General features: G+C 36.8%; 1 protein-coding gene across 4 annotated transcripts in view; it reads right to left on the bottom strand.

Moving 5' to 3' along the window:
- Positions 1-26,808, bottom strand: part of TBC1D22A (TBC1 domain family member 22A) — a 180,182-nt gene that overhangs the window by 57,037 nt on the left and 96,337 nt on the right. For 3 of the 4 annotated variants that reach the window (XM_037387552.1, XM_037387553.1, XM_037387555.1), the window contains one exon: positions 20,840-20,967. In XM_037387552.1, coding sequence (XP_037243449.1) covers positions 20,840-20,967 — 128 coding nt within the window. Of the gene's footprint in view, positions 1-11,202; positions 11,359-20,839; positions 20,968-26,808 lie in introns of those variants that run through there. The other variant, XM_037387554.1, reaches the window with a different exon arrangement.

Here is a 26,808-nt window from a genome sequence, read left to right as displayed (position 1 = left end):
TCCCTCATTCTTGACCTCGTCCAACCTCAACCCCGTTCCACAGGAACACCATGGATTTACATAAAGGCAAAATTAGGCTTTTACTCTCCATGCTAACGTTTTCACACAAGTATTATTACCTCAAGTTCTTGTTCCTAAGTGGCAACACACAGCTCAAGTTAAATGAATATGTACATAAAAATAATTTCCTTTTTCTCCCCAAATCTTTCTTACATGAATGGGACTGTCAAGTGCCATTTCATTGCTGTATACGCTGTCTCAGATTGCCCTTCTGCTTTTCTTGGTTCGTGAGTTCACTTCCATGCTTACTCTGAATGAGCAGTTACCAGCTGCTGGCTTTTTATTCTGTTATTCACCTTGTTTTCCCAATCACTTGTGAAGATACTAAATAATGACATGTTCAAAACTAAATATGTAACATCCATGTAACATAAATACAGATAGCACAGATGTATGCAGTTTTCTGTTCATCAATTTAAAAATTGTATTTTAATCTGAAACCAGGAAAAAAAAACCCCAAACAGTTCACCAAAGATACTTTAACTGCACATTATCCTGAAATGTGTTCAGTGTTTTGGGGTTTTTTTTAAAGCCTAATCTTCTCCCCAACACCAATATTTCCATGCAACTTTTCTCCAATTTCATGTTTAATAATGAATCACTATAACTGCTACTGTTTCCTCTATGCTCACTGGCTCTGAAGCCATGTAAGTCAACAGAAAGTAATGACAAATGGAGTTAAAGTAACTAAGTATATCTGAAGTATACTAGGATAAATGACACTTAAGACACCCTTTTTCTTTTATATCCTCCCCCCCGAAATCATCAGTCCCACTAAGAATTCTTTTTTAATTATTTTTTTTAATAGATTTACCAGTTAGAAATAAAGCTAATTACAGTGGACTCAATCTTAATACCAAACAAATCTAACAAAAGATGATACTGGACTTGAGTATTTTCAAAGAAACAGGGTAAAAAAAGACGTTTTCAAATACACAAGAAATAGTTCTGTGTAGTTAAACTTTAAACAGAATTATCTCAAACAACGCTAAAGATGCTGTTATTTTCTAGTTCCTTCTAGATATTAACAAAGTTTTCTGGAATTCTTAGCAAACTCCCCTCTAAAAAAAAAAATCTCATTTTAGTCAGTAGAAAAAAACCCAACCTCACAGTAAAATTAGAAATGAACCTCTTATAATGAGCCTCTGTATTTAAATATAACGTAACCTGCTGGCTGAGAGACCATCACACAGGAATATAAAGTGGACTTTATATGAAACACTGCTAATCACCTATCCTCAGAAAGAAAAGTATCTTTGGTTGAAATGCTGTATTAAAAGGTCTGGAAAATACATACCCGTTTTTAAAAAGTTCTTTTTAAAGTATCAACTGCAAGTTTATTAACTATAATTTAATCACTGTTGATGAGCAACTAGCATTATATGGGTTTCCCTGTTCATTTCTCAAAGTTACAAATCAGTTTGCCAGTTAAACCTTTCTGAGTATTCTCATGTCTAAATCCTTTTCCCTTTGACTGCAAATGATGCTTACTTTCTGCTATGGAAAAGGCATAAAACACAAGTTCAAATGCTTAATGGGTTTATGAAGAAGAATGTTGTAAGAAGGATTGCTTTGACAGTTTGATTAGACTAACACAATCAATCAGTTTCAACAACATACACAACCCTTAAAAATGTAGGTACTGCAATTTCCTTAGTGGATGCTACTGCGTTTAAATTGAAAACCACCAACATCACATCTCTCCAATGCAAATTTCCATGGAAAATGAACTGAAGCACACTGAATTAGGATGATGGCAATTATAAACATACTCCTGTAGTTCTGTCTTCTGTTAGAAATATCCAGAAAATTCAAAAGATGAAACAACTGACCAAACATGTCTGGAAGTTGTTAACAGGTCTTATTCAAAGAATTATAGAAAAGGAAATATTCTATTATAGTTTTGCCTTCTTGAATTTCTTGTTCTGGGAGTCATAACATTATATAAACACTGCTTTATTCCTCCCTCCACTGAGTTTTACTGAATTTTATATTTTAAATGATGATTCACAAGCTATTCATGAATAGAATTAATCTGTGAAGTGGTACAGCTATAGCACAAGTGTAACCATCCTCTCATAAGCAATCTCACCTCACGGTAGGGAAAGATAAGAATACGAGGTTAGTAGCAGAATGGACTTCTATGGTACTTAAGTAGGAATAAGGATAGGTCCTTATTTTCAACTCTGGAGCTTGTGAAGGACAGGTCCTCCTCATTTTCAAGTCTATTATGACAAAACTTGAAAATTTTCTATACAAACACTATTTTCCATATTAATGATAATAAACAATGACTAGGTTCTGATTTATGGTTGCACAAATACATGATTAATTTTATCTTGTAAAATGATACCCCATGAGTCTATCATGATACAGGAACGACAGCAAAATTAGGTGTATTTGAACTTTTGTTAACCAAGCACAAATAATCTGAAATTACTATAAAAACACGTGTGCAACTTTTAATCTTTTCAGCAGGTGTTGAAGATGTACTGAATAACATTACAGACTAAGAGCTATCTGATAGCTGATAAACTCTATATAATAACAAAATGCATGACTGGACTTGAGATAGTGCCTATTTAATCCAGGTCTACATGAGATGGACCAAACAGGGTTATCTGAAAGCCCCTGTCTGCATTTACATCTGCAATAGAGATCATGAGAAGATCTGAGCAGTTTGGGCTGAGGCTTCTACAGCTACGGTGAATGCAGTTGGATTTGCATTTGTCTTCACACTCAATTTAGTTTTGGATTTTACTTCAGACTAGACCTAGCCTTGAGCCCTCAAACACTATGTTCCCACCATTCATGTGGTTTGAAGTTGTCCAAGTCACTGCCTTGAAACATGTATGTCCCAGTTAGGGGATATTATGTGTTGGAACCTCTTTGGTGTGTAGCTGAAAAAAAAGCTGCCATTAAATTTCCTGAGAAAGGAATTAAGACCAAAACTATTCCATGAACCAAACCAATAGAAGGCAAGTGAGGAGAAAGGGGGAATTTGCTCCAGAACTGCACTATTGCAAACCAAAATGCAGACCTGCATCTGCTGCATGTATATGCAGACCTGCATCTAAATCTTCCTTCTCAAGAGAAGAATTCGGAAAAAAGTGCCTAATAAAGAATCCAAGCAACCTAGAGGGTGTCAGCATATCAAAATGGGAATTGATGAATTCATGAGCTGCATATGCTAATTTATACAAGCAAGATCACCTCACATGATTGCAGGGATACTGCCCATGAGCACATGCAAGTACAAAGCTGCAGAACTAGCAGCATGCGTATTAACACAAGATTGGAAGGTCTCATTTCCATGGCTGTAAAAAATGTTTTTTAAACAGCAGCTTAATGGATCTAGAATGAGAAAACATCTTTAATTTCAAGGGGAAGGAAAAAAAGAAAAAAAAAATTAAAATGAAGGCTGCAATTAGAGGACTTGGAAACAAGAAAGAAAGGTGGGTGAATTGTCAGTACTGATTAAGACAGTGGAGAAATAAAAGATAGCCAGGGTGAAATTCAAGCACTGTGAACTCCTGCAGCTGGAATAAAAAGAAATCTCAGTAATCAACCAAATACAAGTGTACTTTACTACTCTACTAAAGATGGCTGACGTATCCTTAGTATAATAATAATCAACCGTTCAAAACAATAGTGCCGAAATTCAGCATATAGCACCCTGTAAACGTTGCAGAAAAGGGTATTGTACAACTTCATGAATTACTAGTTTTGGAGTGTTCAACCAGAGGCAGCTAAAAAAATAATTTAAAAAAAAAAATATTTTCTTAACTCATTTCAAAAGCTACCTTCAAACGAAGCTCCCCCCAAAGGCATTTTTGGCAGCCTCTGTCAGCACACATGAATGACAAACTTTTGCCATTGGCAACACACAATTCAGCTTCTATCCGACTGCATGAACTCAGTATTTCTCAAACATCCCAGTTAATATGAATTGAGAAAGCTGTGTAAAGAACACAATTCTTTCTTACAATAAACTTTTTTAAATAAAAGTGGAAAAATACAAGTCCAGCATTAAATGCAAGTACTACCAGTTTGAATTGGAATTTATCTTCTTTCAATCACACCACAGTCGTGGCTTCAAAAACTGCAACAGCAGATGTGGAGTCACCATCTCAGAAAGATGTTTCCCACAACAGCTATTTTCATCTTATTTGTAAATTCTTTCATTGTTTACAAAGTCCCGACAGTATCACAGCACAGTAATGATGCTCAGGTTGTGATTCAGACGTTATACTTAGTCTTGAGTGAGTGCTTTAGAGACATTTGTTTTGATTTTTAGCTTCACTGAAAGGTATTACTACCTATGGAAAATTATTCAAGACAATTGAGTTACCTGAAATGAATCTTACTGACTCCCATGTACAAGTTTAACTGTTTTATTAAACACACAGTGAAAACAGATTAGGGTGTAGCCAAAAATGTTGAATATACAAACAAATATACTTTCATAGACATATCTTTTCAAATAGGTGAACAGACTAGACAAATTTTTTTTAAAAAAAGACACAGTAGTACCAAATTAATTCATTAACTTAAAATGTGCTGGTTTTACTAGCAATAACTGATTTGTATACTTGTTTAGAATAACCAGTATAACAACCTAGTATTTCAAAACTTGTACTTTCTAGTGTACGTTCTATACTCTGAACAGAGATCTGAATAATCAGAAGGACAACTTACTTTCTGAAGCAGTGCCAAACTGAAGATTCTTATGCTGAATTTTTTTATTGTTTTGAAATGAATCTTGACAGCTAAAGGCAGCAGAGATTTAGTGGAATAATGCTTGCTAATGACAGCCCAGAGGACGGAAGAAATCAGATTTAATTTGAAAACCACTGTTGATAACTGATGCCATGTTAGGCATCACTTTAGAGCCTCTTCATATTCACCTACATACTGCAACATTTTATTTCAGTTTCACACTAAAAAAATATTAATTCCAATTAAGCACAGAACAGCCAAGATCTAGCACAGCTTTACACACACTTTGAAATAGTTGGAATCTTCTGATCAGTAATTCCTCAACTACTGCTGGGGAAAAAAAAAAAAAAAAGTAAATTGGGTACCCACAAGAATACTTACAGAGAAAAATGGCAAGAAAATGAAGGAACTGAATGATGGAAGATCTGAGTAATGACAGCAGCAGCAAATTACATATTCTATCTGATTTAAAGAGATCCATATTAGACAAAAAATTCAAAATGAGAATAAGAGTTGGGGTTTTCGAAATTTTTGAGGGGAAAGTAGAGTACAGATAGTCTGGAAAATGTGAAAGAAAAATATGTTGAACAAAAAATCCTATGCAGGATCTACTACAAAAAGTTACAAAGTAAGAGAACAGAGAGCCTTCAGGAGGAAAAAGAATAATTCTTGGTATCAGTAATTGTCATCAGCTATCTAGGGAGAACTCTCATACAGACACTCCGAAATGCACATCTTAACTAAGGGAGTCAGATCAGAAAAAAAAGAAAGTAGATATGCAAATGATCAGCAAAAGCTGACAGTGAAGTTGTAGGAAATTCTCAGATCACCCATGAATAGGATGGAGAAGGAAAAGTAAAAAAGGACCAAGAACCCCTGTGAGACTGGAAGAAAGGGCAGAATAGCTCTCAAAATAGACAGTCAAGGGCAACGCAAGTGGCAGAGCAAAGCACAAGACTGTCATATATCAGGAAAACAAGAAAGACCAGAATATTAAGGAAGAAGTGATCATTACCAGGAGCTAAAGCACTGGAGAGACAAAAGAAGATAAGGTTCTTAATATTTCATGTAATTCTAATGATGTTGTGCATTCCAGAAACAAACAGTAATTATACTGATTTCATAATCCCCCTAACAAGTATCTATGCTACTATAAAGAAGCTATTTTTACTGGATTTTACTGGATTTGTTGAATACTTGTTTGTCCTTTCTTTCCCCTAATAAGGTTGCATTTCAATTTAGATACTACATCTTAGACAGTGGAAAAGAGTTAAAATTATTCTGAAAGCTTAATACATTTCCTGTGCTGGCTGCTTAAAAGCTTTGTCACTAAAATTGTCTGCTTGGAAGCAAATCAGGTCAATCTACACACGTCAACCTACTAATCTTCAGTGTAGTAGAATGTTCTGCAGTACATAGATTAATTTTATCACAAATATATACAAATTATTTAACATAAAGTAGTGAGGCTACCCTGTTTTGTAAAGTGGTATCAACTGTACCTTTCTGTACATTTCTGAATTTCAAGTCTATTTTATGGTGATTTATTTTGTTTCTTACATAGATGGAGTTCTGCTATTCAGAAATGTGTTATGCACAATAATATAAACCATATATTCAGTATTATTTCCAATGTTGTTCATTTAGAGAAGGAACAAAATGCTTGCATTTTTATTCAACTGCTCATCTTAAATTTATTATGAACACTTCTGATGAAGTGTTTTTTCTGATTGTAAATTTTTACTGTTCAAAGTTGGAAACATCATGGATTCTCATATTAAGGTAATATATATCAACCCTGTGTTAGCTATGGATGTTTTAATAAATTTAAAACAAGGAACCAGAGAACTGTACATGTTACGATTATTTTACATTTGTTCTGGTTTTAACTACAACAATAAGTCATTAGAAACAAAAGGAAAAAAATCAAATGATAGTCAGGGTTTAGTTGTTAGCATTCACTTCTGTGGGCACCAATAACCTGCATAACTAACAACAGGAGCTTGAGAAAAAAGAACCAAGTAGATTCTAGTTTTAAAATACTAAACTTGAACTTGTAGCTTAATCTCACATAAGACACATAAGTGAAGCTCAGCAAGGAAGGGCTCTGTGGGAAGGAACAGCTCTACCCTGCATTGCAGGGGTGTCCTGCAAAGTTCCTGTTGTGCTCCTGCTCCTTTCCTCAGCGATTCTGAATTACACACTGACTCTGCATCCCTGCTCATAGCCTACACAGGAAAGTCCCTGCAAAGAAACACAAGCAGAATACCATATCCACTAACTCAAATTTAAAGAACATTATGAGAAATGGGCTATGAGAAAAAAAACCCTGAATCAGTATGCTCAAATAAGTTTCAGATAAGAATGCTTCCCTTGCTTCTTTCTTTTTTTTTCTTTTTTTTTTTTTTTTTTGTTTAAAATAGTACCTAAAGGCAGAAAAGGTGAAACGTGTTAAGTATAACTTACACTGAATCAATTTTAAAAGAACACCCTGGAAAGACAGTAGTAATTATTTTACTACATTGCATAAAAGGATGCTTACAATGGGTTTGAAAACTTTTTTCAAGTGTTTAAGGTCTAATAGTAACAATAAATTTTTAAAGTAATGAAGGAAGCTTACTCTCCTTTCGCTAAGTAAAATCCACGTGGTTGTGCAAGCCACACAGCTGACAGCAGCACTCCAGTTTGGATCTGTGCTTCTCCATGCATCACAAAGGTACTTTTTATCAACAGCGGAAGAGTTTGTCATGAACAAATGCCCTGAAGACAAGCTTACAGTTATCTATTACTATAACCATCATCTGGCTAACAGAATTTTCATTGTGTATAGCTAAAATTAACGTCTCCAACTTTCACATACTAGTTTTATATTACCGTGTTAGCAGTTATAAAATGAAATTTAGTAACTGAAAATAAACAGTGTTACACAGACACTGGCACAACTTAATTGAGGTAAACCAGGAATAACTGAACTAAGATAGGCTACAACATATAACAATACTGTATGTAGAGAATCACCTACTTTGCAGAAGCACTGAGGTTACTTATTTTAAGCACCTGGCTTATGTGAATCTGTGTGACTCAGACTATGAAAATAACAGAATTAAGTTCCAACAGTGTCACATCCAGTAGTGATACTTTGGGATGTGATCACTCAGAGGACTTAAGTTAGGTCTAAGTAAACTGAGAGAATACCTATTAAGTCAACAGAAAGTGTGGAGTACAATTTTCAGACAAGAGCCATACACTCAGCACCAACTGAAACAATAGTCAAAGGAGATTAAAATCTGATATATTTAACTAATATAGCCTACTTTACCGAATATCTAGGATAATAAGCACATTAGTAAAGCAAAAGCGCACAAGGCTTTTTGAACAAGATTTTAGTATTTCTTAAGCCAAGTAAATGTCTTCCTTTATCCATGCTGTTTTATTAAAAAAAAAACACCCAAGCATAAAATCAGTTAATCTAGAAACTGTTGGCCTACTCACATAAGTAGCACTAACAAAGGAGTTTCAACATTGAGAGGACATTAACTTTTCTTTTAGAGAAACAGGAAAATGTAATTGTAAATAGAACCAAGTGATGTGTTTAAGGTCACCTACAATAATTTATTTGCTATGTAATGGGAAGTTATTTAATACCACATTGAACGCAATAAAACGTCTTGCATTTGAGTGATGTTTGATAATACTTCACCTCTACACACGCATCCCCACTCTGACCACTACTTGTGCGTATAGCACGAGACAGATGGGCTAAATTGTTTCCCTCACATCTCCACAAGAAGAGGAGACATGGCTATGCAAAATCCCCTCCGCGCATGCAGACTTCCTATAGAGGGAAAAAACCATATTCCATGTACAAAGACAGCTTTATAAAAAACTTCACAACATGGAATTCCACAGCTGCTTTAGGACAATGAAAGCATAGGCTCACTGCCTTGCGTGTACTTATGCGATTTCATTTATGCAAACATAAAGTGTTATGTAGTCATGTAAAATCATTAGACTCATCCAGGTGAAAGCTTACCCAACAGAGAAAAGTTACATTATCTCAAAGCAACAGTGAAATGACAGTGAAGATTGACAGCTCAGCATGCCACGGAAACCTCTGACAGCTCACTCATCAGAAAGACATTCACCTTTGCCATTCTAGATACTCACCTCATTGTGAGGCAGGAAAGCATGAGACCAGCATAAGGGAAGTTGTAATAATGGACAATGGCATATGTGGAAGCAAAGGCAGAAATATGTTAGTGATTGCTTCATACGTGTATCTCAAGTAGAAAACATGGACACATATCTTCAAATCACTCGCAAGACAACTCCTTTTTTGAAAAGCATGTGATAAATTCTCAGTTCCTGACTTCCTAATCTGCATAAGCAAAACATATGTGAAGCACCTACTCAATATGTACTTGTTTTAATTATGTCTAATGTAAGTCACAGAATCATTTAAGTTGGAAAGGACTTCCCGAGATCATCCATTCTAATCACTCTGCTAAACAGGGTCATCTAGACTGGGTTGTCTAGGACCATGGCCAGCTGGCTTCTGAACACCTACAAGGATGGAAACCCCATAAATTAGGCAACCTATGCCAGTGTTTGATGACCTTCACAGGACAAAAATGTTTTCTTGTGTTCAAACAGAATTCCACATGAGTCAGTTTGTGCCCATAACCCCGTGTCTTATTGCTGGGCACTGCTGAGAACTTTTGCAAATACAAACATAATTCAGAGACAAAGGGAATACAGGAGGACTTGAGATCCTAGTTTTTAAACTACCTTTGAAATTACAGAAAGGTGCTACGAAAGTCATTTGTGTACAGAATCTAAAAGATACAGAAAATTAAAGAGCATATGGATGTGAGGAAGGCAATTTTTCTTTCTCTCTTCTTCTATAGCAATGTTATTCTCTTTCAGACTTTGGTCTTTAAGAACAGTATTCATTTTAATAAAGCCTTCCTCTAAAAACACTGACTACTTCAAAATAGCCAAGAAGAAAAACAAACTGTTTTCTAGACTGTATCTAACATTCTATAGTCGTGCATCAAGACCTTAATCAATAAAGCACTTAAGATTACATGCTTAATTAGCTGAATTCATGAGTTATTCTATTGAAGTCAATGAGATCACTCACAGTAAGTTAAGCATAAGAACTTTATTTCATCCTCTTGGCATTCAGAATCAGCTTCCATTTAGCCACAGAAAAATTGCCATCTATTTCAATAGTACTGGAAGCTGTCGAAAGAACTTGAACCTAGAAAAACCTACAGGTTTCCCTATGCATATCACTGAGCTTTGATTTTGTATGCTTTTTGCACGTCTAAATACCTTCCGTATAAAATAGCATGGCTACACAGCTTTGGCCTTGTCTTATTTGCCACACTGAATCCTCCCTGATGTCAGTGAAAGCTACCAAAGAAAAATGGACAAAAACTGGCAATATGCAAACATATTTGCAATCCACACTTACTTGCATTAACATTTCACATGATAAAAAAGTCCTTTTGAATATTATGAAGGGAATGCTAACTCATTTTTTTTCAGAAATTCAAGAGTGCTTCCATTCTGAGATTAAGATTTCTTAATTTAAGTGTCTACAAAAGCACCTTGTGTACTTAACATACACGGGTAATGATGATGATGTAATGAGTATGTTCAATGAAGCCTAAAAAAGGGATTCAACTGACCAGCTACACTAAGCCTCAGCTAACTTCTCTGGGATGCTCTGAGTTTACTTACTAGGTCTCCATCAGCTATCAGGGAAGCTTAGATACCTCGATGCAGCAATAGACATGCACAAACTTACAGAAAGGCACCTGAATTTTTGTGTTTATACCTCATACGAACCCCCACCTCTGCTGTTCCCAGTAAGCCCATAGGTAGGAAGGCCAGAGACTAGGAACTAGGAATCAGAGTTCCAGATCCAACAGACTTTTAAACCCAGAAATTCCCATGTATGGGGAAGTAACATGTAAATTTGAAGGCATGCATTTGTGCCAAATGAGAACGTAAACTTTCCTGGGTGTCATATTTAAGCATCTCTTGCATAAGCTACTGTCAGTTTTATGATTAATTGCTAGTGTAAGCGCATATTTCTTGGAGTTCAGGTAAATACCACTACACAGGCATTCACTCCCAAGAAGTAACCTGACACACATCCCTTATGGTCCCCAGCCTGCTCTGCCGTACCACAGAATTTGAGCAGAGATACCAAAACTGCCAAGATTGAGTCTTCCCACAAGGCCAAGAGAGAAGGTGAAAATAAAGACCAGGCTAAGCAGATGAGATGGCTAAGATCCTAATTAGGAAAGGTATAATTAGTAGAGCTATAGGTATAAAGCTTATTTTATTTGATGGAGGAACTGAGGGTTGTTTTTTTTTTATAAAAATCCTTGTTGTGGCAAATCATACATGACAGGATATGGGGGAAGGTGAGGACGTGTAACCGTTGATCACAGTGTGGGATCTGAGTGTGCATGCTGCTCTGTGAAGACTATGGTCCAGCTCAGAATCAGTACCCACTCAGTCTGCTTTCACTGGGAATTTGGAACTCTGTCGCTCAAGAAGAAACTGCAAAATACATCGGAACAACAAACTAGACCTGGGTGATCAACAAAAGAATACCAATCATACATATACGTCACTGTAAGTCTACAAATAGCATATTGGCTTACTTCTTTTCTAGGAGAAAACCTGAGAGCTTATATAAATGTGAATGAGTGTATTTTAAGGTCACATTGAAAAGTTGAATTATTGTTTAAGAAACTTGGTTTTTCACCATTGCGCACATAATGCTTACGCACATTAATGACTGCACATATCATATACACGGTCCAGTTCTTTTTTTTGCCTAGCATTCTTACTGTCTTTTCTTTGACTTTTATTTCAGATTGCGGTTAGCACAAGATAAACAACAAGAGGTCACTGACTTCAGTGCTATGCCACAGAAATATAATTGCCTGCCACAATAAAGTACTAATGAGCACAACTCTTGTCAATGGGAGATTGCCGTGGCAACAAAGTTATCCCAGAAGATACCCATGTGGTAGAAGGTGATGACAGTCAGTTGCCTGACAAAGACTTAAAAAGTATAAAATCTTTTCAACTGCTCAAGTTGAAAGAAACTACATATCAGGAGTCTACTGACATAGGGGGAAATACTGACTTGCTGAACACAAAAGGAGCTAGAAACTTCCAAAGAAATGCAGAGTCAGAATAAAGATGTTTTGTTTAAACGGGAACATGTTTAGAATCCCAATTTTGCACATGAAGTCCTTCTCTCATATGTTCACATCTTCTTATGGTATCCAAAAACTAAATCAGATTCAAATCATACTTTTAGATTTACTTTTAAAGAAAACAATGTGAAAAGGTGTTCTTGAATTATAGCGAATGTGGGTAAGATCAAGGCTGGGTTCAGTAGACAGCAAGACAGTGAATTCCAGCTCTCAAGTAAGAAGCAAAATAAATAAATAAATAATAATCTCCAGGAGAAAACAAGAGGCTGCAGAAATAAAGGGAGAGGCATGACGTAAGTACAGGCTCCAGAGGCCACTGACGCTCTTTAATCCAGGAGCTGGTTTCCTTGATGGTATATGGCAGGTGGACAAGAACAGTCATTACCAAGTCACACAGTATTTTTATATGTATTTCCAAAGAAAATTAAACTCTCACATTCACATTTGATATCTGGGCAGGAAAGGTTATACCCCACTATGTCCGTGTCCCCTACTCCAGAAACATTTAACCCACTGGACAGTTTCAATCAAATTGGCAAATGCCTAGAAATCTTAAAATCATGATCTTACCCATATGTTAGTAAATGCATATTAAATATTCAAATGTCCAAACACTTAACAAGGTCACTAAGCAAGACTCTAAAATTAAGTTGTCAAACAAGAAAGTGTTCATGAATTAAAAGGACAAAAATAACATAATAGGATCTGTGTTACTAAGTTGTCTTAAAAAAGAATAGTTTGATAGTGATGCAAAATTATTCAGGATAGCTTTTATTGGTAAAAAAATAAAGTTGGCTGCAAAAAGTTGCAGAAAGCTATTGTGTCACTGAATAACAAAATGGCAAATGAAATTCAGTCTAGATAACCACACAGGGAAACACACCGATGTTGTCCTCAACATTAACCAGAGACCAACAAGCTGGACTAACTATGAAGTTACCTGAAAGCACTCATATTCAACAGGAGAAAAAGCATGAAAAATAAATATAAAAATAAAGAAACAAACAGAAAACAATTTCATCCCAGTCTATCAATCTATGGTGTGCCCATCTCCTTCTTGAAGCAGTTTCCATCTAGTATATGACAGAAATCAAATTTATAGTAAAACTATAGATTACAGAGAAGATAAGCACAAAAAGTGCATGTAACGGCTTCTATAAGTAGAGATATTTGTAGCTTGGAAAAGGAGTGATTGCATACAGAGACAGAAAACAGTTCTGAAACAGGTGATGGGGGAAAGTGAATAAAGAATGATTTGACAATTTCTCATAATCAAAGAAATAAGTGGAAGTTACTTCAGAAGAATCTTTTGTTAAATGAGAGAAGAATTTCTTTCCTCACTGCGTAACAAAATTGCAAAAAATCACCAGCATGGGATGTTTTAAACAGTGTATTTTAAAACAATTAGATACATATTTAAAAATATTCAATGGGCATTTTAAAAATATGTATAACAAATATAATAAAGCTTGTCAGTAGTAGAAGATGGGAGGGTATATACCTTCTCCACATTTTTGATCTCACTCTAAATATTTGTTGTCCACTTAACCTAATCTGGTTCAAGGACCTTTACAGTCCAAACCATGCTTTGTGTAAAACAGGAAAAATAGACCAGACCACTGGGACAGTGAGAGGTCTCAGTCTCCTGTTAAAGAAAAGGATGAAAACAATTTTCTGCTTAATAGAATGAACTCAATATGGAAAAGATATGTTAGAACTGCCATAAAAAGAAAAATATTCCTGGCCATGAAAAATTAAATCTGCTTTCAGTAGATGTATTTTGAGTCTCTTGTCTCAGGTGGCTTACGGCTCTGATTGAGGCCAGAGTAGTAATAATACCTTTCTTGTATAGATTCTCTGGTGTCTGTTGAGAAACACTCCTGTTTCAACTTTAATAGTTTGTTGTTTTTTTTTAAATAAATACTAATCACAAGACAACTCTACCAAAAAACAAACTAAAATCATTGTCATTTTCGTGGAATCAAAATCTCTGATTGAGTCTATGCAAAAAAAATGGAAACACAGGAAAAAAATGTAACTGCATTTTTAAACATCCTAAATTTCAGTGACTGATGGCCAGACAAATAACATTACTACATCTAAACTTTTTTTCTGCCCTTTTTTTCTGCCTTTTTTTTTTTTTTTTTTTGGGGGGGGGGGGGGGCGGGGCAGGGCGGGCAGGGATGTGGTGCTGTTGAAATATCTGTCAAAGTTTTATTTTAATATGTCCCTAGTTAGATGGATAAAAAGAAAGCCTGTGCTTCTGCAGTTATTCATGACCTTCAGCACGATTTCTGGGTCCTCAGCACTTCTGGATAATGATACAAATGTTGTTCATTAAAATACAACATTAGATGTCTACTTTTAAACAAAATCCCCTTAATCAAAAGCTAGTAATGAGCTACATAAATTACACCAACAAATAAATGGGAAACAAAGATGTCTGTTACCACATTGGTCAACAGAGTATGAGGTCCAACATGAGATACATGACAATAAAAATTAACACTAAGCCAAAGAGAGGGAAAATTTCATTCCTCCTTGAAGAAAGGATATAAATGGCTGGTCTATGATAATACTTGGTCTAATGAAGACACACATTTTTCAAAAAATGAAATATTGTTTATTTTGAGCACAGTAAGCATCAGTCTCCTGGATGAAGAAGAAAGATTAGATTTCAAGGAGGAAAAATTACATTTTTCTGGATCCATCTGCAGGACCTCAGGAAGAGGACATAAGCCAGTAGGTTCCAGCAGCAATGGGTGCTCTCTATTGATGTTTGTCTAACAGATGCAACCTGAGAAATTTACTACCCACCAAGAAAAAAAACCTTCTTAGGAAAAGACTGCAAATAAGCTGGAAAAGGACAAGCAATCGTTCTGATTTAACACTAGGGTTCAAATCACAGCTCTGCTCTCTTACCCTCCCTCCCTTGTACTGGCTGTGGTACTCATCAGCCCCCTCACTGGGCTAATCTCAAGAAAACTAACAAATACTGCCAAGGAGCAGGGGGTAACAGGAACTAGGAGAAAAACCTGTTTCAGTAGCATGAACTCATCGGTATTGCCAAATTCTATCGGTGTTGTTATTTGCATTTTCCTATACCTTTTCCAAATCTTTGTAACTGTTTTGCATTTTACATAGCAGGATTATATACTTGAATTTGTATTTATTTTCTATGGTAAGCCTTAAAATATCTTGGCAACACTAGTTTTCCTCACACAAGAACAGGGTAAAGCTGTAAAGTAGGAGACCAGGGCATTGTAGACACTACCTACCTCACCTGCCTGTTTTGAGGTGTATCCAATGAGTTGAGTGTGTGACTCATTCCAGCTACATCAGCCTACTGGTGAGCTAGCAAGAGTGCTTCGAAACAAAAGCACTTCTTGGCAGGAGAAAATATTAGGCTGTACACTTGAAGTCTAAACATTCACACAGCACTTGCCACCAGGTATTTCAAATTGAAAACTAATATACATAGTTGCTACAATTTTTTTCTTTTCTTTTTTTTTTTAACCCTGAAGAAGTTTTTAGCTATGGAACTTATGTCAGTGTCTTTTCTGTAAATTATGTACCACTACAAAGTTACTTCCATGGAGAAATCACTGGACAAAAGACAGCACAAAAAGGTAATTTATATAAGAACACCAGATCAGAAGGAAAACACTGCAATGAAAAATACATGCACACCATTTACTTGAAAAGTAAATATAATAAAGTACTTGTATGCCAATGAAAAATTTTATCCTACTTAAAACAGCAGTCGATACAACACTGTATTATCTGTATCAGTATGATTTCACAGCATTGTTAAAGCCTTCCTTCTAGCTGCAAACTTCCCAGAAATCAAATGCAATTTTGAATTCAATATTTAAGCAGTTCAAAAATACTGATAGTTAAAACTAAATACTGTTGTGCTCTAAGTACTGGTATACAATCACTGATGTTCAAGACGCATATTGCTATTTCTATTCAAGGATGAAAATTTAGAACAGATGCCAACACTGTAATGGCATTGCTTCCTCCCCCCTCCCCAAAAGAGAAGTAGGCAGCTACATAAACACAGTGGATCTTAAAAGTGTCCCAAGGACAACATGCACTTTAAGAAATAAAATATACCAAAAGAAAATCTTGATGCAGACATCAATAAAATGTCTTGAGCTGAAGCATGGATACCTTCTGAGGTTTTGATGGTAAATATTTAATATATTTATCCAGAGTAGAACAGCACAGATGCTGAGCATGGAGACATCCACAACATTTCTAATCCAATAGTTTGAATATTTTAAGTCAGAGTTAGAAGCCAACAAAAGTCAGTTTCAAATACACAAAGCAATCTTTAAATTAGTGTCAAAATGCCCCTCTGGCAAGGAACAAATATAAAACTAACCTGCATTCCTTGAGTCCATAGAAATATGTTAAACACTTATGTATCCTGAATAATTCAGCCATCATGCTATCTCATTTTACCAATCCTTCATACCAAAAGAGATACAAAATGTGAAATAAAAAAGCAAAAGATAATAAAAAGATAAAACTGAGGTCTTATGTTACACTATTTTGGTTTGTGTAATCTTTCACACTTTACAGTTTATGAACATTCATATTAATCAGTTCTACAGAGTTAAAATTTGAATGTTTTGGGTATAACTTAACAAGCAATTTCTATTTTGAAAGAATTCACAAGGCATTTACAGCATTTATCTTAAAAACAAAAACAAAACAATGAAAACCAAACAGCAAAAAAACAATAGCAAACCTGAATCAAGTGAAAAAGTGGGGTAATTCATTCTCATTAAAATGCAATTCAGGTTAAAGCATAAACCAAACTGAATATTTATAGCTAAGAAGCTCTCACAACATATCCTTTGTAAGCAAGATGCATAATGTCTTTAATTTTTCTACTTTACAAAGTTCTGCTACAGAAGACAGTGATATATTTTAGTGGATCTCACAGATACAGTTACAGAATACCAGAGGATTTACCGAAGCGAGTATTTGGGAACCTTTCCAAATTTCTCTTCCCTTCAAATTTTAACTTGCTCAAGTACAGGTATTTCAGATTATATGTTCAATGATTTATTTCACAGAGCCTAACAAATGACTGATGAATCCTAAATTAAACTAGACAGAAAATATGACACCAACCAGAGCAGCAATGGTACTCTGGTACAATGGTACCTACCAGAGACAGAGGTAGACATCACTTAAGTGTCCAATCCTACTCTCACCAACGTCAATGGAAGAACTCCAACATATTTGGAGAAACAGAACGCAGTTCTAGCAGCTCCAGACAACAACAGTTATCTATTTCACCAGGAAGTATATGACAGCAGGCTATTTAAGTTTGTTGTTATTCCACTGACCCCCCCCCTGTGTTACAGTTCATGAGAAAATGAGGCCTGAGAATGTGCTGTCTCCAGCTTACATTCCAGATTGGTCAATTTTTATCTTTCCACTTCAAACACAGAGAAACATGCAGCTCAGCAAGACAAGGCATTATTTCAGCTTTGATGGGGAGAGAGGAAGACAAAGGAGACAAAACGCTTTTTTCTGTGAAAAAAAATCATCAGCAGGATCCTCCCTTTCAAGGGAGGCCACTGCTCTCTAATCCTTGGGAGGGGAGCGAAGCCATCCATCATCGCCCTGGCTTTCTGCAGGAAACGAGGGAGCCAACCTCCAGTGCAGAAATGAAGGAATCTGACAGACCCACCTGTCTGTCTTTCCATTCCTTCCACATGAAGGAATCTGACAGTCCCACCTATCCTGATCGTCCTCCAGCACCACTCCTATGCTGTTCCCAAATTGTGCTGTGCACTGGGACTAGAGCTGCCTGTGAACAGTATCTTGCAAAATCCCTCATCGCTTCCTGAGAGCCATAAAGTGGGTAGAGTCTGAGCAGAAGCTCTTGCATCAGCAGTGTAAGGATGCCTTGTAGTCCCTGCTGTGGCTAATATTACTTCGCAACATGATTAGTTCACCTTCTCTCTGAACTTATACTGCAGTTAAAGGTGCTTCTGTTTGCAGTAGTTCAAGAGTATCGAGGGCGGGGGTGGGAGTCAGTACATGCACATACTAACTAGCCACTAAAATAGCAGAAGACATAAGTGTAGAAATCTCAGAAGAATCCTCATGTTGTCTTGCTTTCCTGTTTTAGGACATACAATATAGCAAAATCAAGCCTAATAACATCATCTGCCTTTGAGTACACTGAGAAAAACAGTCAAGCATCTATCCAGGCTGTTACAATTCTCAGTAGGATTGCTCCTTCCATCTGTATCTGGAAAGCTAAATTTCTTTCAAAAAAATAAGATCCCCTATTACATTTCTGCCTTTGCTAATTTTAAGTCTCTTTCAAATCCAACATCACAGGTCCTAGACCCTCTGAAAAATTTCTTTACCAGTGTATCTTTAAATGACATTTTGGCCTATAGCAGGATTTACAGTTGAAAATATGAATCAGAAGATAAAACTAACTGAGCAAATTCCATCTCTAAAGTGTTTTCCATTTGGAAAGCAGCACTGCTGGTACAGTTCTAAATGAATAAGTTATAAATTATATGCAACCGAACTGCTTAGGGACAAGTTATTTATGTAAAAATCCATAATGTTATTGCATAGCACTTTAGCAAAGAGTTTGCACAAACTTTACTGCATCTTGTAGGTTCACTGCATTTATTACCCATATTATCAAGTTGATAAGATTCATATTATAGGTTGTTAACAAGTTTGGTACAAGCACAGCTGAAACCTGGTAAGTGACTTGTGGAATTGCTTAAGGTTGTTTCATTCAGAAAAAGGGTTGGTAGGAGACTTCTACGTTAAGGTATCCTGACTGGTTTTGAATACGCTACTCACCAAGAAATGCATACAGAACAGTTTGCAAAATACCGAAACCTAGAAAGCAGTACAGATGTGCTGCATATGTCGAGTTAAAATACAGAATTACTCCTTAAGTACATTAGATATATATAAAATAATCTCACTCTAGGTATAAGAAACTCATTTAGGTATTTAGGTACAAGAAACCTTCATTTAAAAGATACCCTTGGAAATCTCATGTAAATACGTAAGTATTAAGCTTTTAAATACCATAGAGAACTATTGTAATATAGCAGAATTTGCTACAAATTAGAATTAAGTAATTAGAACCACTTATGGATAAAGATCCCATTGAAGTGTAACTTGAGAGGTGCCTATGGACTAGCAATGAGAAAAGTTTCCTTTCAGCATGGCACCAGCTAGTTTGAGAAAGCAACCTCATGCTTGGCCTTCAAAAGAACTTTCTCAACAGTACCATAGAAGGATAGCTCACAGATGAGCTCAAAGTGAAGTTCTGGCAAAACCAGCTATTTCTTGGGCACATCTGGGTGGTTACTGGGATTAAGGAAGAGCTTTTACATGATTTTAGCACATTGATGATAATGATCAAGTACTGAATGCAGCATTAGAGTTAGCAGTGTAAAAATCTTTCAGGAGTTAGAAACGCTGCGGCAATAGCAACAAAAATTATTCAAAATGAGAGAAATTAGCTACAGTGAAACACTGAAACTGCTCAATCATTACATTTATCAGAAAGATTTTATAAAGAATAAATATTTTGCACTGGAAGAAAATGTCAGGTAATAACAGATATTAGAATGAGTAACAGATGTTAAAATGAGACAAAGGAGGTATAAAAGGACCCCCAGAGGGAAGCAAAATTCAGCCAAATTCAATTCAGAAAACTGCTGAAGATGAACCACCAACTAAAACCTGCAAGGAAACCAACCACCTCTTATGACCGACTTAACAGCAGAAGTGACAGACCCCGTCATTTATTAACATTTTCTTATCATATTTGCATACCATTCTACAAAACACACTGCACTGAAACAACTTACCAGACTCATGAAACTAATAGCAAGCAATTCTTAACCCTCTGCTAGAGGTCTGGATGGATGGTCTAAGTAGACATTCTGGCATTAAAGTGTATGAAACTCAATAAACATTAATACATAACGAATACCTATAAAGACACTGATACATAAAAATTTAACATCTCTTTACGAGACAGAAATTAGATGTTACTGTCATATTTACTAAACTAATTAAGTTGAAAATTCGTATGGAATTTAACGTTTACTTTTCTTCCTTCCCCCTCTCCCCCCGCCCTTAACTTCAATAATGAAGATAGGAGATAAGGTTATATTGTTTAAATACATATAGTCAAAAATTGCAACCAGAAGATACTGGAATGTCAAGTAACAGAACCAAGAACAGGTAAAGTTTTTCTCTGGTATCAATTCCTTCACTTGACAGTCAGGCAAGAAATTGTTGAGGAAAAATAATTACCTTAACTAGAGGCCAGTAACATAAGGAGTTTTGTCTGGACAAACAGTAAGAGAGAAGACATGACAGAAGGATGAATGCTGAGAACTGGAGACTGGAAGCTAGTATTGGATTGAGTAGTTAAGCAGACGGGCAGTAAGAAGCCTGGAACTCAGAATCGATGGAGGACACTGATTAAGCACAATTCAATGTTTTGCTTCTCTGAAGAGACAGAAGGGAATACTGACATTAACTCATGCTTTGAGTGAGTGTTCATTTTAGTACTATAAATTATCATGACATCAAGTGCTTGGTTTTGAAGGGCAAGAAGACTAAAGACACTAAATGTTTCTAAGTGGTGATGATCACTGAAGGCTTTTTCTCTTATTATGATGATTTTCAGATGACAATAAACCAAAAAGGTTCAAGACAAAACACACAGAAATGTATTGGCGTGTCCAAAAAACAATATACAAGTTACAGAGGTTTAAAAATATACTTACTTGGTATGTGTCCCATAACCTTATAGTACACCGTAAAGGGACTTCTCTCATCAGCAAGTTATTCATCCATCGGAAAGCAAATTGCAAGTACTTCACCTCATGTTGATCCAAGTGCCTATGAACTTGTTCTGAAGACAGAATACACAGACATTTTACTGCAATTTTTCTGAAGTTCGTAAGTATCAAATGCACTGTCTAAAAGAATAAGGTACTCTTCCAATCTCAAGCAAATAAAATATAGTGGTACATGCCAACTCTTACAACTGAATGAAAATCCCCAAAATAGAAACAACTAGTTAACCATTACATTGGGTTTATTTTTCTGTCTCTGGATGTCTTAAAAAAACTGCCCTCAGTTGTGTTATGTTAAGAAAAGATTAAGGTCAGAGCTTTACAGTATATCACAAAAATAAAGTTACAAAATGAAATTATTAGCTATATATATCCTCACTAATTTCTTAGGCTGCAAATTATTTGGGGCAAGACTACAAGAGACAAGGTTTGCAAATAAAACAATGGCTTCCAAAAATAAAGTGTTGGTAATAAAAAGACAGTATTAAATTAACAGGACAAAGAAATATTAGGAAAGTACATGTAAAGGTTGTATTCAATCCAGACAAAAAAAAAAACCAACTGTGAAATTAATGTAGGAAATACAGTGAACAAATTTAAGTAATTTGCAGCTTAAATAATTTCTTAGTTTAACAAATAGATACAAATAAACCCCAGTACAAATAAATTGTTTCTAAAGCAGTACTCATACACACTCTGTTTACTGCAGCACGTTTACTATTTGAAAGCTGTGATAATCACTTGCATGGGTTATTGCTAGAGCTAATAGAACTGATCTACTACATGGCTTTTATATATTGAGCAGAATTTCCACCAAAAAGGATCACAGACATTCTGTTACCAGGTTTCCACTAACTGGCTCAAGTATGACATTGGCATTATGTGACTGACAAATACTGCAGAAATGCTAATTTCTTATTTTGGATAGATTTATGACAAGAAGTCTTTCTTAAAGCCTAAATAAGACATTCCTACTGTCTGTCTTTATGCAAATTACATTCTTGGAAGATTTCTCTACCCAGATCATCCTTTGTCCACATTCACTGAGGTGTATTATCAGCTAAAACAGTGAGTACGTGCGGACCTTACAAACTTCACCTTTCTCAGAAAACTCTAAAAAGGCACTAAAATACTAAATAAACAATAACAAAAAAATCCCAACAGTATGGCAGTGCCATTACAAGAAACACTACTTAAAGATTAAGGTAGCAGAAATTAATTGCACTAGATTATAATACAGACTTAAGTTATTAGAACAATTTTTTTCCTCAAGATGTATTTTGTGGCTATATGAAAGTGTCAGCCAATACGATACAGTTGTTTCAATATGGAAGCAAGCAAAAATTTTGTAGATTTTAAAAACAACCAACAGTGATTTTTTTTTTTTAAAATAACACCAGTCACAACACATTACACCAAAGGTCCACCTATCACAACATCCCATCTCCTGTGGTGTCTGACGACAAATAATCCATGGAAATGTATAAAACACCAGCATTTCTCCATGGCACTTCTCAGCCTCTATCTACCTGTGGCTAAAGCTCTCTTCAGCAGACCTGGCATCTATGTTTCTAAGCTCATATCCTTCTGCAATATATAGACAAATATATTAAACTGTATGTACATCTTAAAACTATCTGGTACCTCTCCTGGGAACCTTTTTAAAGTTGTAGCTATATATAAAGACTTGTGAATCTTTAAACTGTGCATTTCATGTCTTTTTAAACATGCATTTCCCAGTTGGGAAACAGACAACAGCCAATATGAAGGCTAGTTCTGCACTCTGCATCAGGTCAGTAACCTGTGCAAGTGCAACAGTTATCTAGCCAGCACTCCAAACACAACAGCTAACTGCAGGGCTTACCCTGCAGCCCCTGCTCAGAAGCATTGCTAATCTAGGTTACTTTTAAAATAAATAAATAAATAAATAAATATAATCAACAAATGATCTTTAAAAAAGGTGGGAATTCTGCACGCAGAGGCTCTTCCCTTTCTGTAAAACACTGATGAAGCAATTCCCCAGCTTGAAAAGTTATTGGAAGTCGACAGATGCAGTAACCATGTGTCTTCTGCCTAAACAAGGCAGTTTATATGCAAAGTCTGTATTTTGAAGAGAGTATAAGCTTCAGAAGCCTCTGTATTTTCCTTTTCCACACAAAGGCAATGCATGCCTGTAACTTCTAAACAGAATAGAATATTTCAGTTGGAAGGGGCCTACAATGGTCATCTAGTCCAGCTGCCTGACCACTTCAGGGCTGACCAAAACCTAAAGCACGTTATTATGGACATTGTGCAAATGCCTCTTCAACACTGACAGGCTTGGGGCATCAAACACCTCTCCAGGAAGCCTGTCCCAGGGTTTGACCACCCTCTCAGTAAAGAAAAGCTTCCTAATGTCAAGTCTGAACCTCCTTTGGCACGGCTTTGGACCATTCCCACGTGTCCTCTCGCTGGATCCCAGGGAGAAGCGCTCAGCGCCTCCCTCTCCACCTCCCCGTCCCCGGGGAGCTGTAGGGAGTAATGAGGTCGCCCCGCAGCCTCCTTTTCTCCAAACTGCCGTAGTTCTAGGCAGATTTAGCTGCAAGTTAGATATACTGAAGTGAGATACTATGTTAAATTCATTTTTTAAATGCCACATAGAGATACCTGTATTGCAGACTACTATAATTAGAAAACCTGCTACATCCAGCAGGATGTAAAAAAAGTCAACTTTCTTTCTAACTGAAGTTACTAACTCACAAACATTTTTGTTCTTCGCACAGCATAAACAAATTTCATTTGGGTACTTGCAGCCATGGGAAGTAATGAAGAACAATAAATTGTGCCACTTGTGATATTTCAACTACAGTTGTTAATGGGCATAATAAATTTCTTGAAAGTTGCTTTCTAGTCTAAACAACTTGAAAAATAGACTACTAAACTCTGTGCATTATATACAATTGATGCAAGACTGGAATAGAAGATGCTTTGAGTAAAAAAGCTAATTCTTCCTACTTTATAAGTAATCGTGAGTAGAGGCTATTTTGTTGATAAAGGTAATTTGGACAGTCATAATCTAAATTTAAATTTTCCATTTCAGTGAAAATAAGTACATGTGCGCAATGAGCAAGCAAGATATATAATTACTGTCAGCTTTCAGACTTCAAGTAATTTACAAAAAATACTTCTACTAAGGTTTCTGATAGTAAAATTATTTTACAGTTTAGAAAAAAAAGACATTTCTTTTAACAAAATTCAAAAGAATGTAAAATTATAGTTAAGAAGTTTCCCAATACTTTCAATAAATCTATACATACAGTTTTGGTGAAGTGAGTCTTCTGATTATAAAGAATAAAATACATTATACAGATGCATTCCAAAATAGCATACTGACAAAAAGAAATATTCTGTACATAAAAAGCATTTATAACTATTTATAATTTTAATAAATACACTTATTGTATATACTAGTTTGAATGACCACATTTACCCACCTTAAACACATGCTCCTCATGGCAGAAGAACCTATAAAGTATTTATTATTAATGTTTAATGTCAGCTTCTCATGCTGTTTTACTGATTTCAAAATTAAATTTGCATGTGGCTACAGTGTCAAAAACTAGAGCCATGGTTAAGTAAAGAAATAACCTACACTAAAGCATGACTTAATTGCTGTCCTGACTGGGAGGTACTGTTGGAGTGAATGCCTAGGCAAATTTACATATAAGCAAAGAGGAACCACAAAATAATAGTAAAATTATGCATGAATCACCAAATTATGGTGGCATAGCACGGTGCTACTGCATCCATCTGTATAATTTATTACTTCAGAACATTAGCCTTTTGGTGTTGAGCTTTACTTAATGATTCCTATGAACCCTAGCAATCTTCTCTGACATCAGCTTTAGACCTAACTTTGACATTTTTGAAAGTACTTACATTTTTCTACTCATATTTCATACCCTGGGCACTTCATTTCTAACTCGATTATATCAAAAGTTTATACATATTTCATTGTAAATATAAAAAGCACTAATTGTTAAAAATTATCTGAAATGCCGTTAAGCTGAGAATCTGATTAATAGAGGTTTTAGTTCAATGAAAGGAAGAAAAATGTGTATTTCTCATTAAGAGCCACCCAATTTTTATTGAAAAATGTACACTAGCTACAAGAGTAACTCCTCTAGCACCAATCCAAATGAACAGTGAAATAACGAGCCAACCTTTGCCACAGAGGTGTACTAGCACAGACGTTTGCACACAGAGTTGTGTTTGTACATTGCTCCTTAACATATGAAAAAATGCTATAGAAATATGCTAGTGCTCCTTTTTTCCACAGAAACATAGAATCATTTAGGTTTGAAAAAACCTTTAAGGTCATCAAGTCCAACCATAAACCTACCACTGCAAAGTCCACCACTAAGCCAGTGCCCTAAACGCCACGTCTACATGTCTCTTTAAATACCTCCAGAGACGGTGACTCAACCACGTCCCTGGGCAGCCTGTTCCAATGCCTGACAGCCCTTTCAGGGAAGCAATGTTTCCTAATATCCAACCTTGGATAATATCCATCCCTTGGAGCAACCTGAGGCCATCCCTTCTTGTTCTATCACTTGTTCCTTGGGAGAAGGACTGACCCCACCTGCCTACAGCCCCTGTCAGGGAGTTACAGAGATTGAGTGATAAGGTCCCCCCTGAGCCTCCTTCTCTACCGGCTAAACACCCCCAGCTCCCTCAGCTGCCCCTCACAGGGCTTGTGCCCCAGACCCTTCACCAGCTCCGTTGCCCTTCTCTGGACACGCTCCCCCACCTCGATGTCTGTCTTGCACTGAGGGGCCCAAAACTGAACCCCGTGTTCGAGGTGCGGCCTCACCAGTGCCCAGTACCGGGGGACGATCACCGCCCTGGTCCTGCTGGCCGCACTGTCCCTGGCACAAGCCAGGATGCCGTTGGCCGCCTTGTCCCCCGGGCACCCTGCTGGCTCATGCCCAGGGCTGTCACCCAGCCCCCCCAGGCCCTTTCCCCCCAGGCAGTTCCCAGCCCCCTGCCCCAGCCTGTCGCGCTGCGTGGGGCTGGTGTGACCCAGGGGCAGGACCCGGCACTGAGCCCTGTTGAACCTCCTACAAGTGGCCTCGGCCCATCGGCCCGGCCTGCCCAGACCCCTCTGCAGAGCCTCCTGCCCCCCAGCAGATCAGCGCTGCCCCCAGCTCGGTGCCACCTGCAAACTGGCCGAGGGTGCGCTCGGTGCCCTCGCCCAGGTCATTGATAAAGGCATTAAGCAGGGCTGGCCCCAGCACGGAGCCCTGGGGACACCAGCTGTGACCGGCCGCCAGCGGGATGTAACTCCGCTCACCACCACCCGCCGGGCCCGGCCGGCCAGCCAGCTTTTAGCCCAGGGTACAGTACACCCACCCGGGCCATGAGCTGCCAGTTTCTCCAGGAGAATGCTGGGGAGATGGTGTCAAAGGCTTTACTGACATCAGGCAGACAACACTCTAGTGGCACTCTAGCGGGTTTGGGACCACAGCAATCAAGGCAAGCATTGTAGACTTGTCATTCATAAACTAGCATAATGGAAGACAAGCCAAACAGCATGAAGCACTGACACATTTCAGAAATCAATTTCCATTTCTACTACAGATGAGAACCTCCACTGTCTAATTCTCTTCATTTTTTAATTAGTCAACTTCTTATTTAAAAAAACCCTGACATTGCAAACAAAAAAATAAACACCATAAACTTAGAGCCGAAGTTGTAACATATCCACAAATAACACAGGCACCTAATAAGAAAGCATGACACCCAGAAGAGCCATTGCTTCAAAACTTAAAACCCTTTCACTTTGAAATACATAGTCTCTTGCAAATTAAACATAGGAGCCTGCCTGTCTTTTAATTCTTTTATGACTCTCTTGGAAG

This window comes from Falco rusticolus, chromosome 5, assembly GCF_015220075.1.
Source record: "Falco rusticolus isolate bFalRus1 chromosome 5, bFalRus1.pri, whole genome shotgun sequence".
NCBI lineage: Eukaryota > Metazoa > Chordata > Aves > Falconiformes > Falconidae > Falco > Falco rusticolus.
The sequence above is the reverse complement of the archived record's forward strand: the minus strand, read 5'-3'. Positions and strand labels throughout refer to the sequence as shown.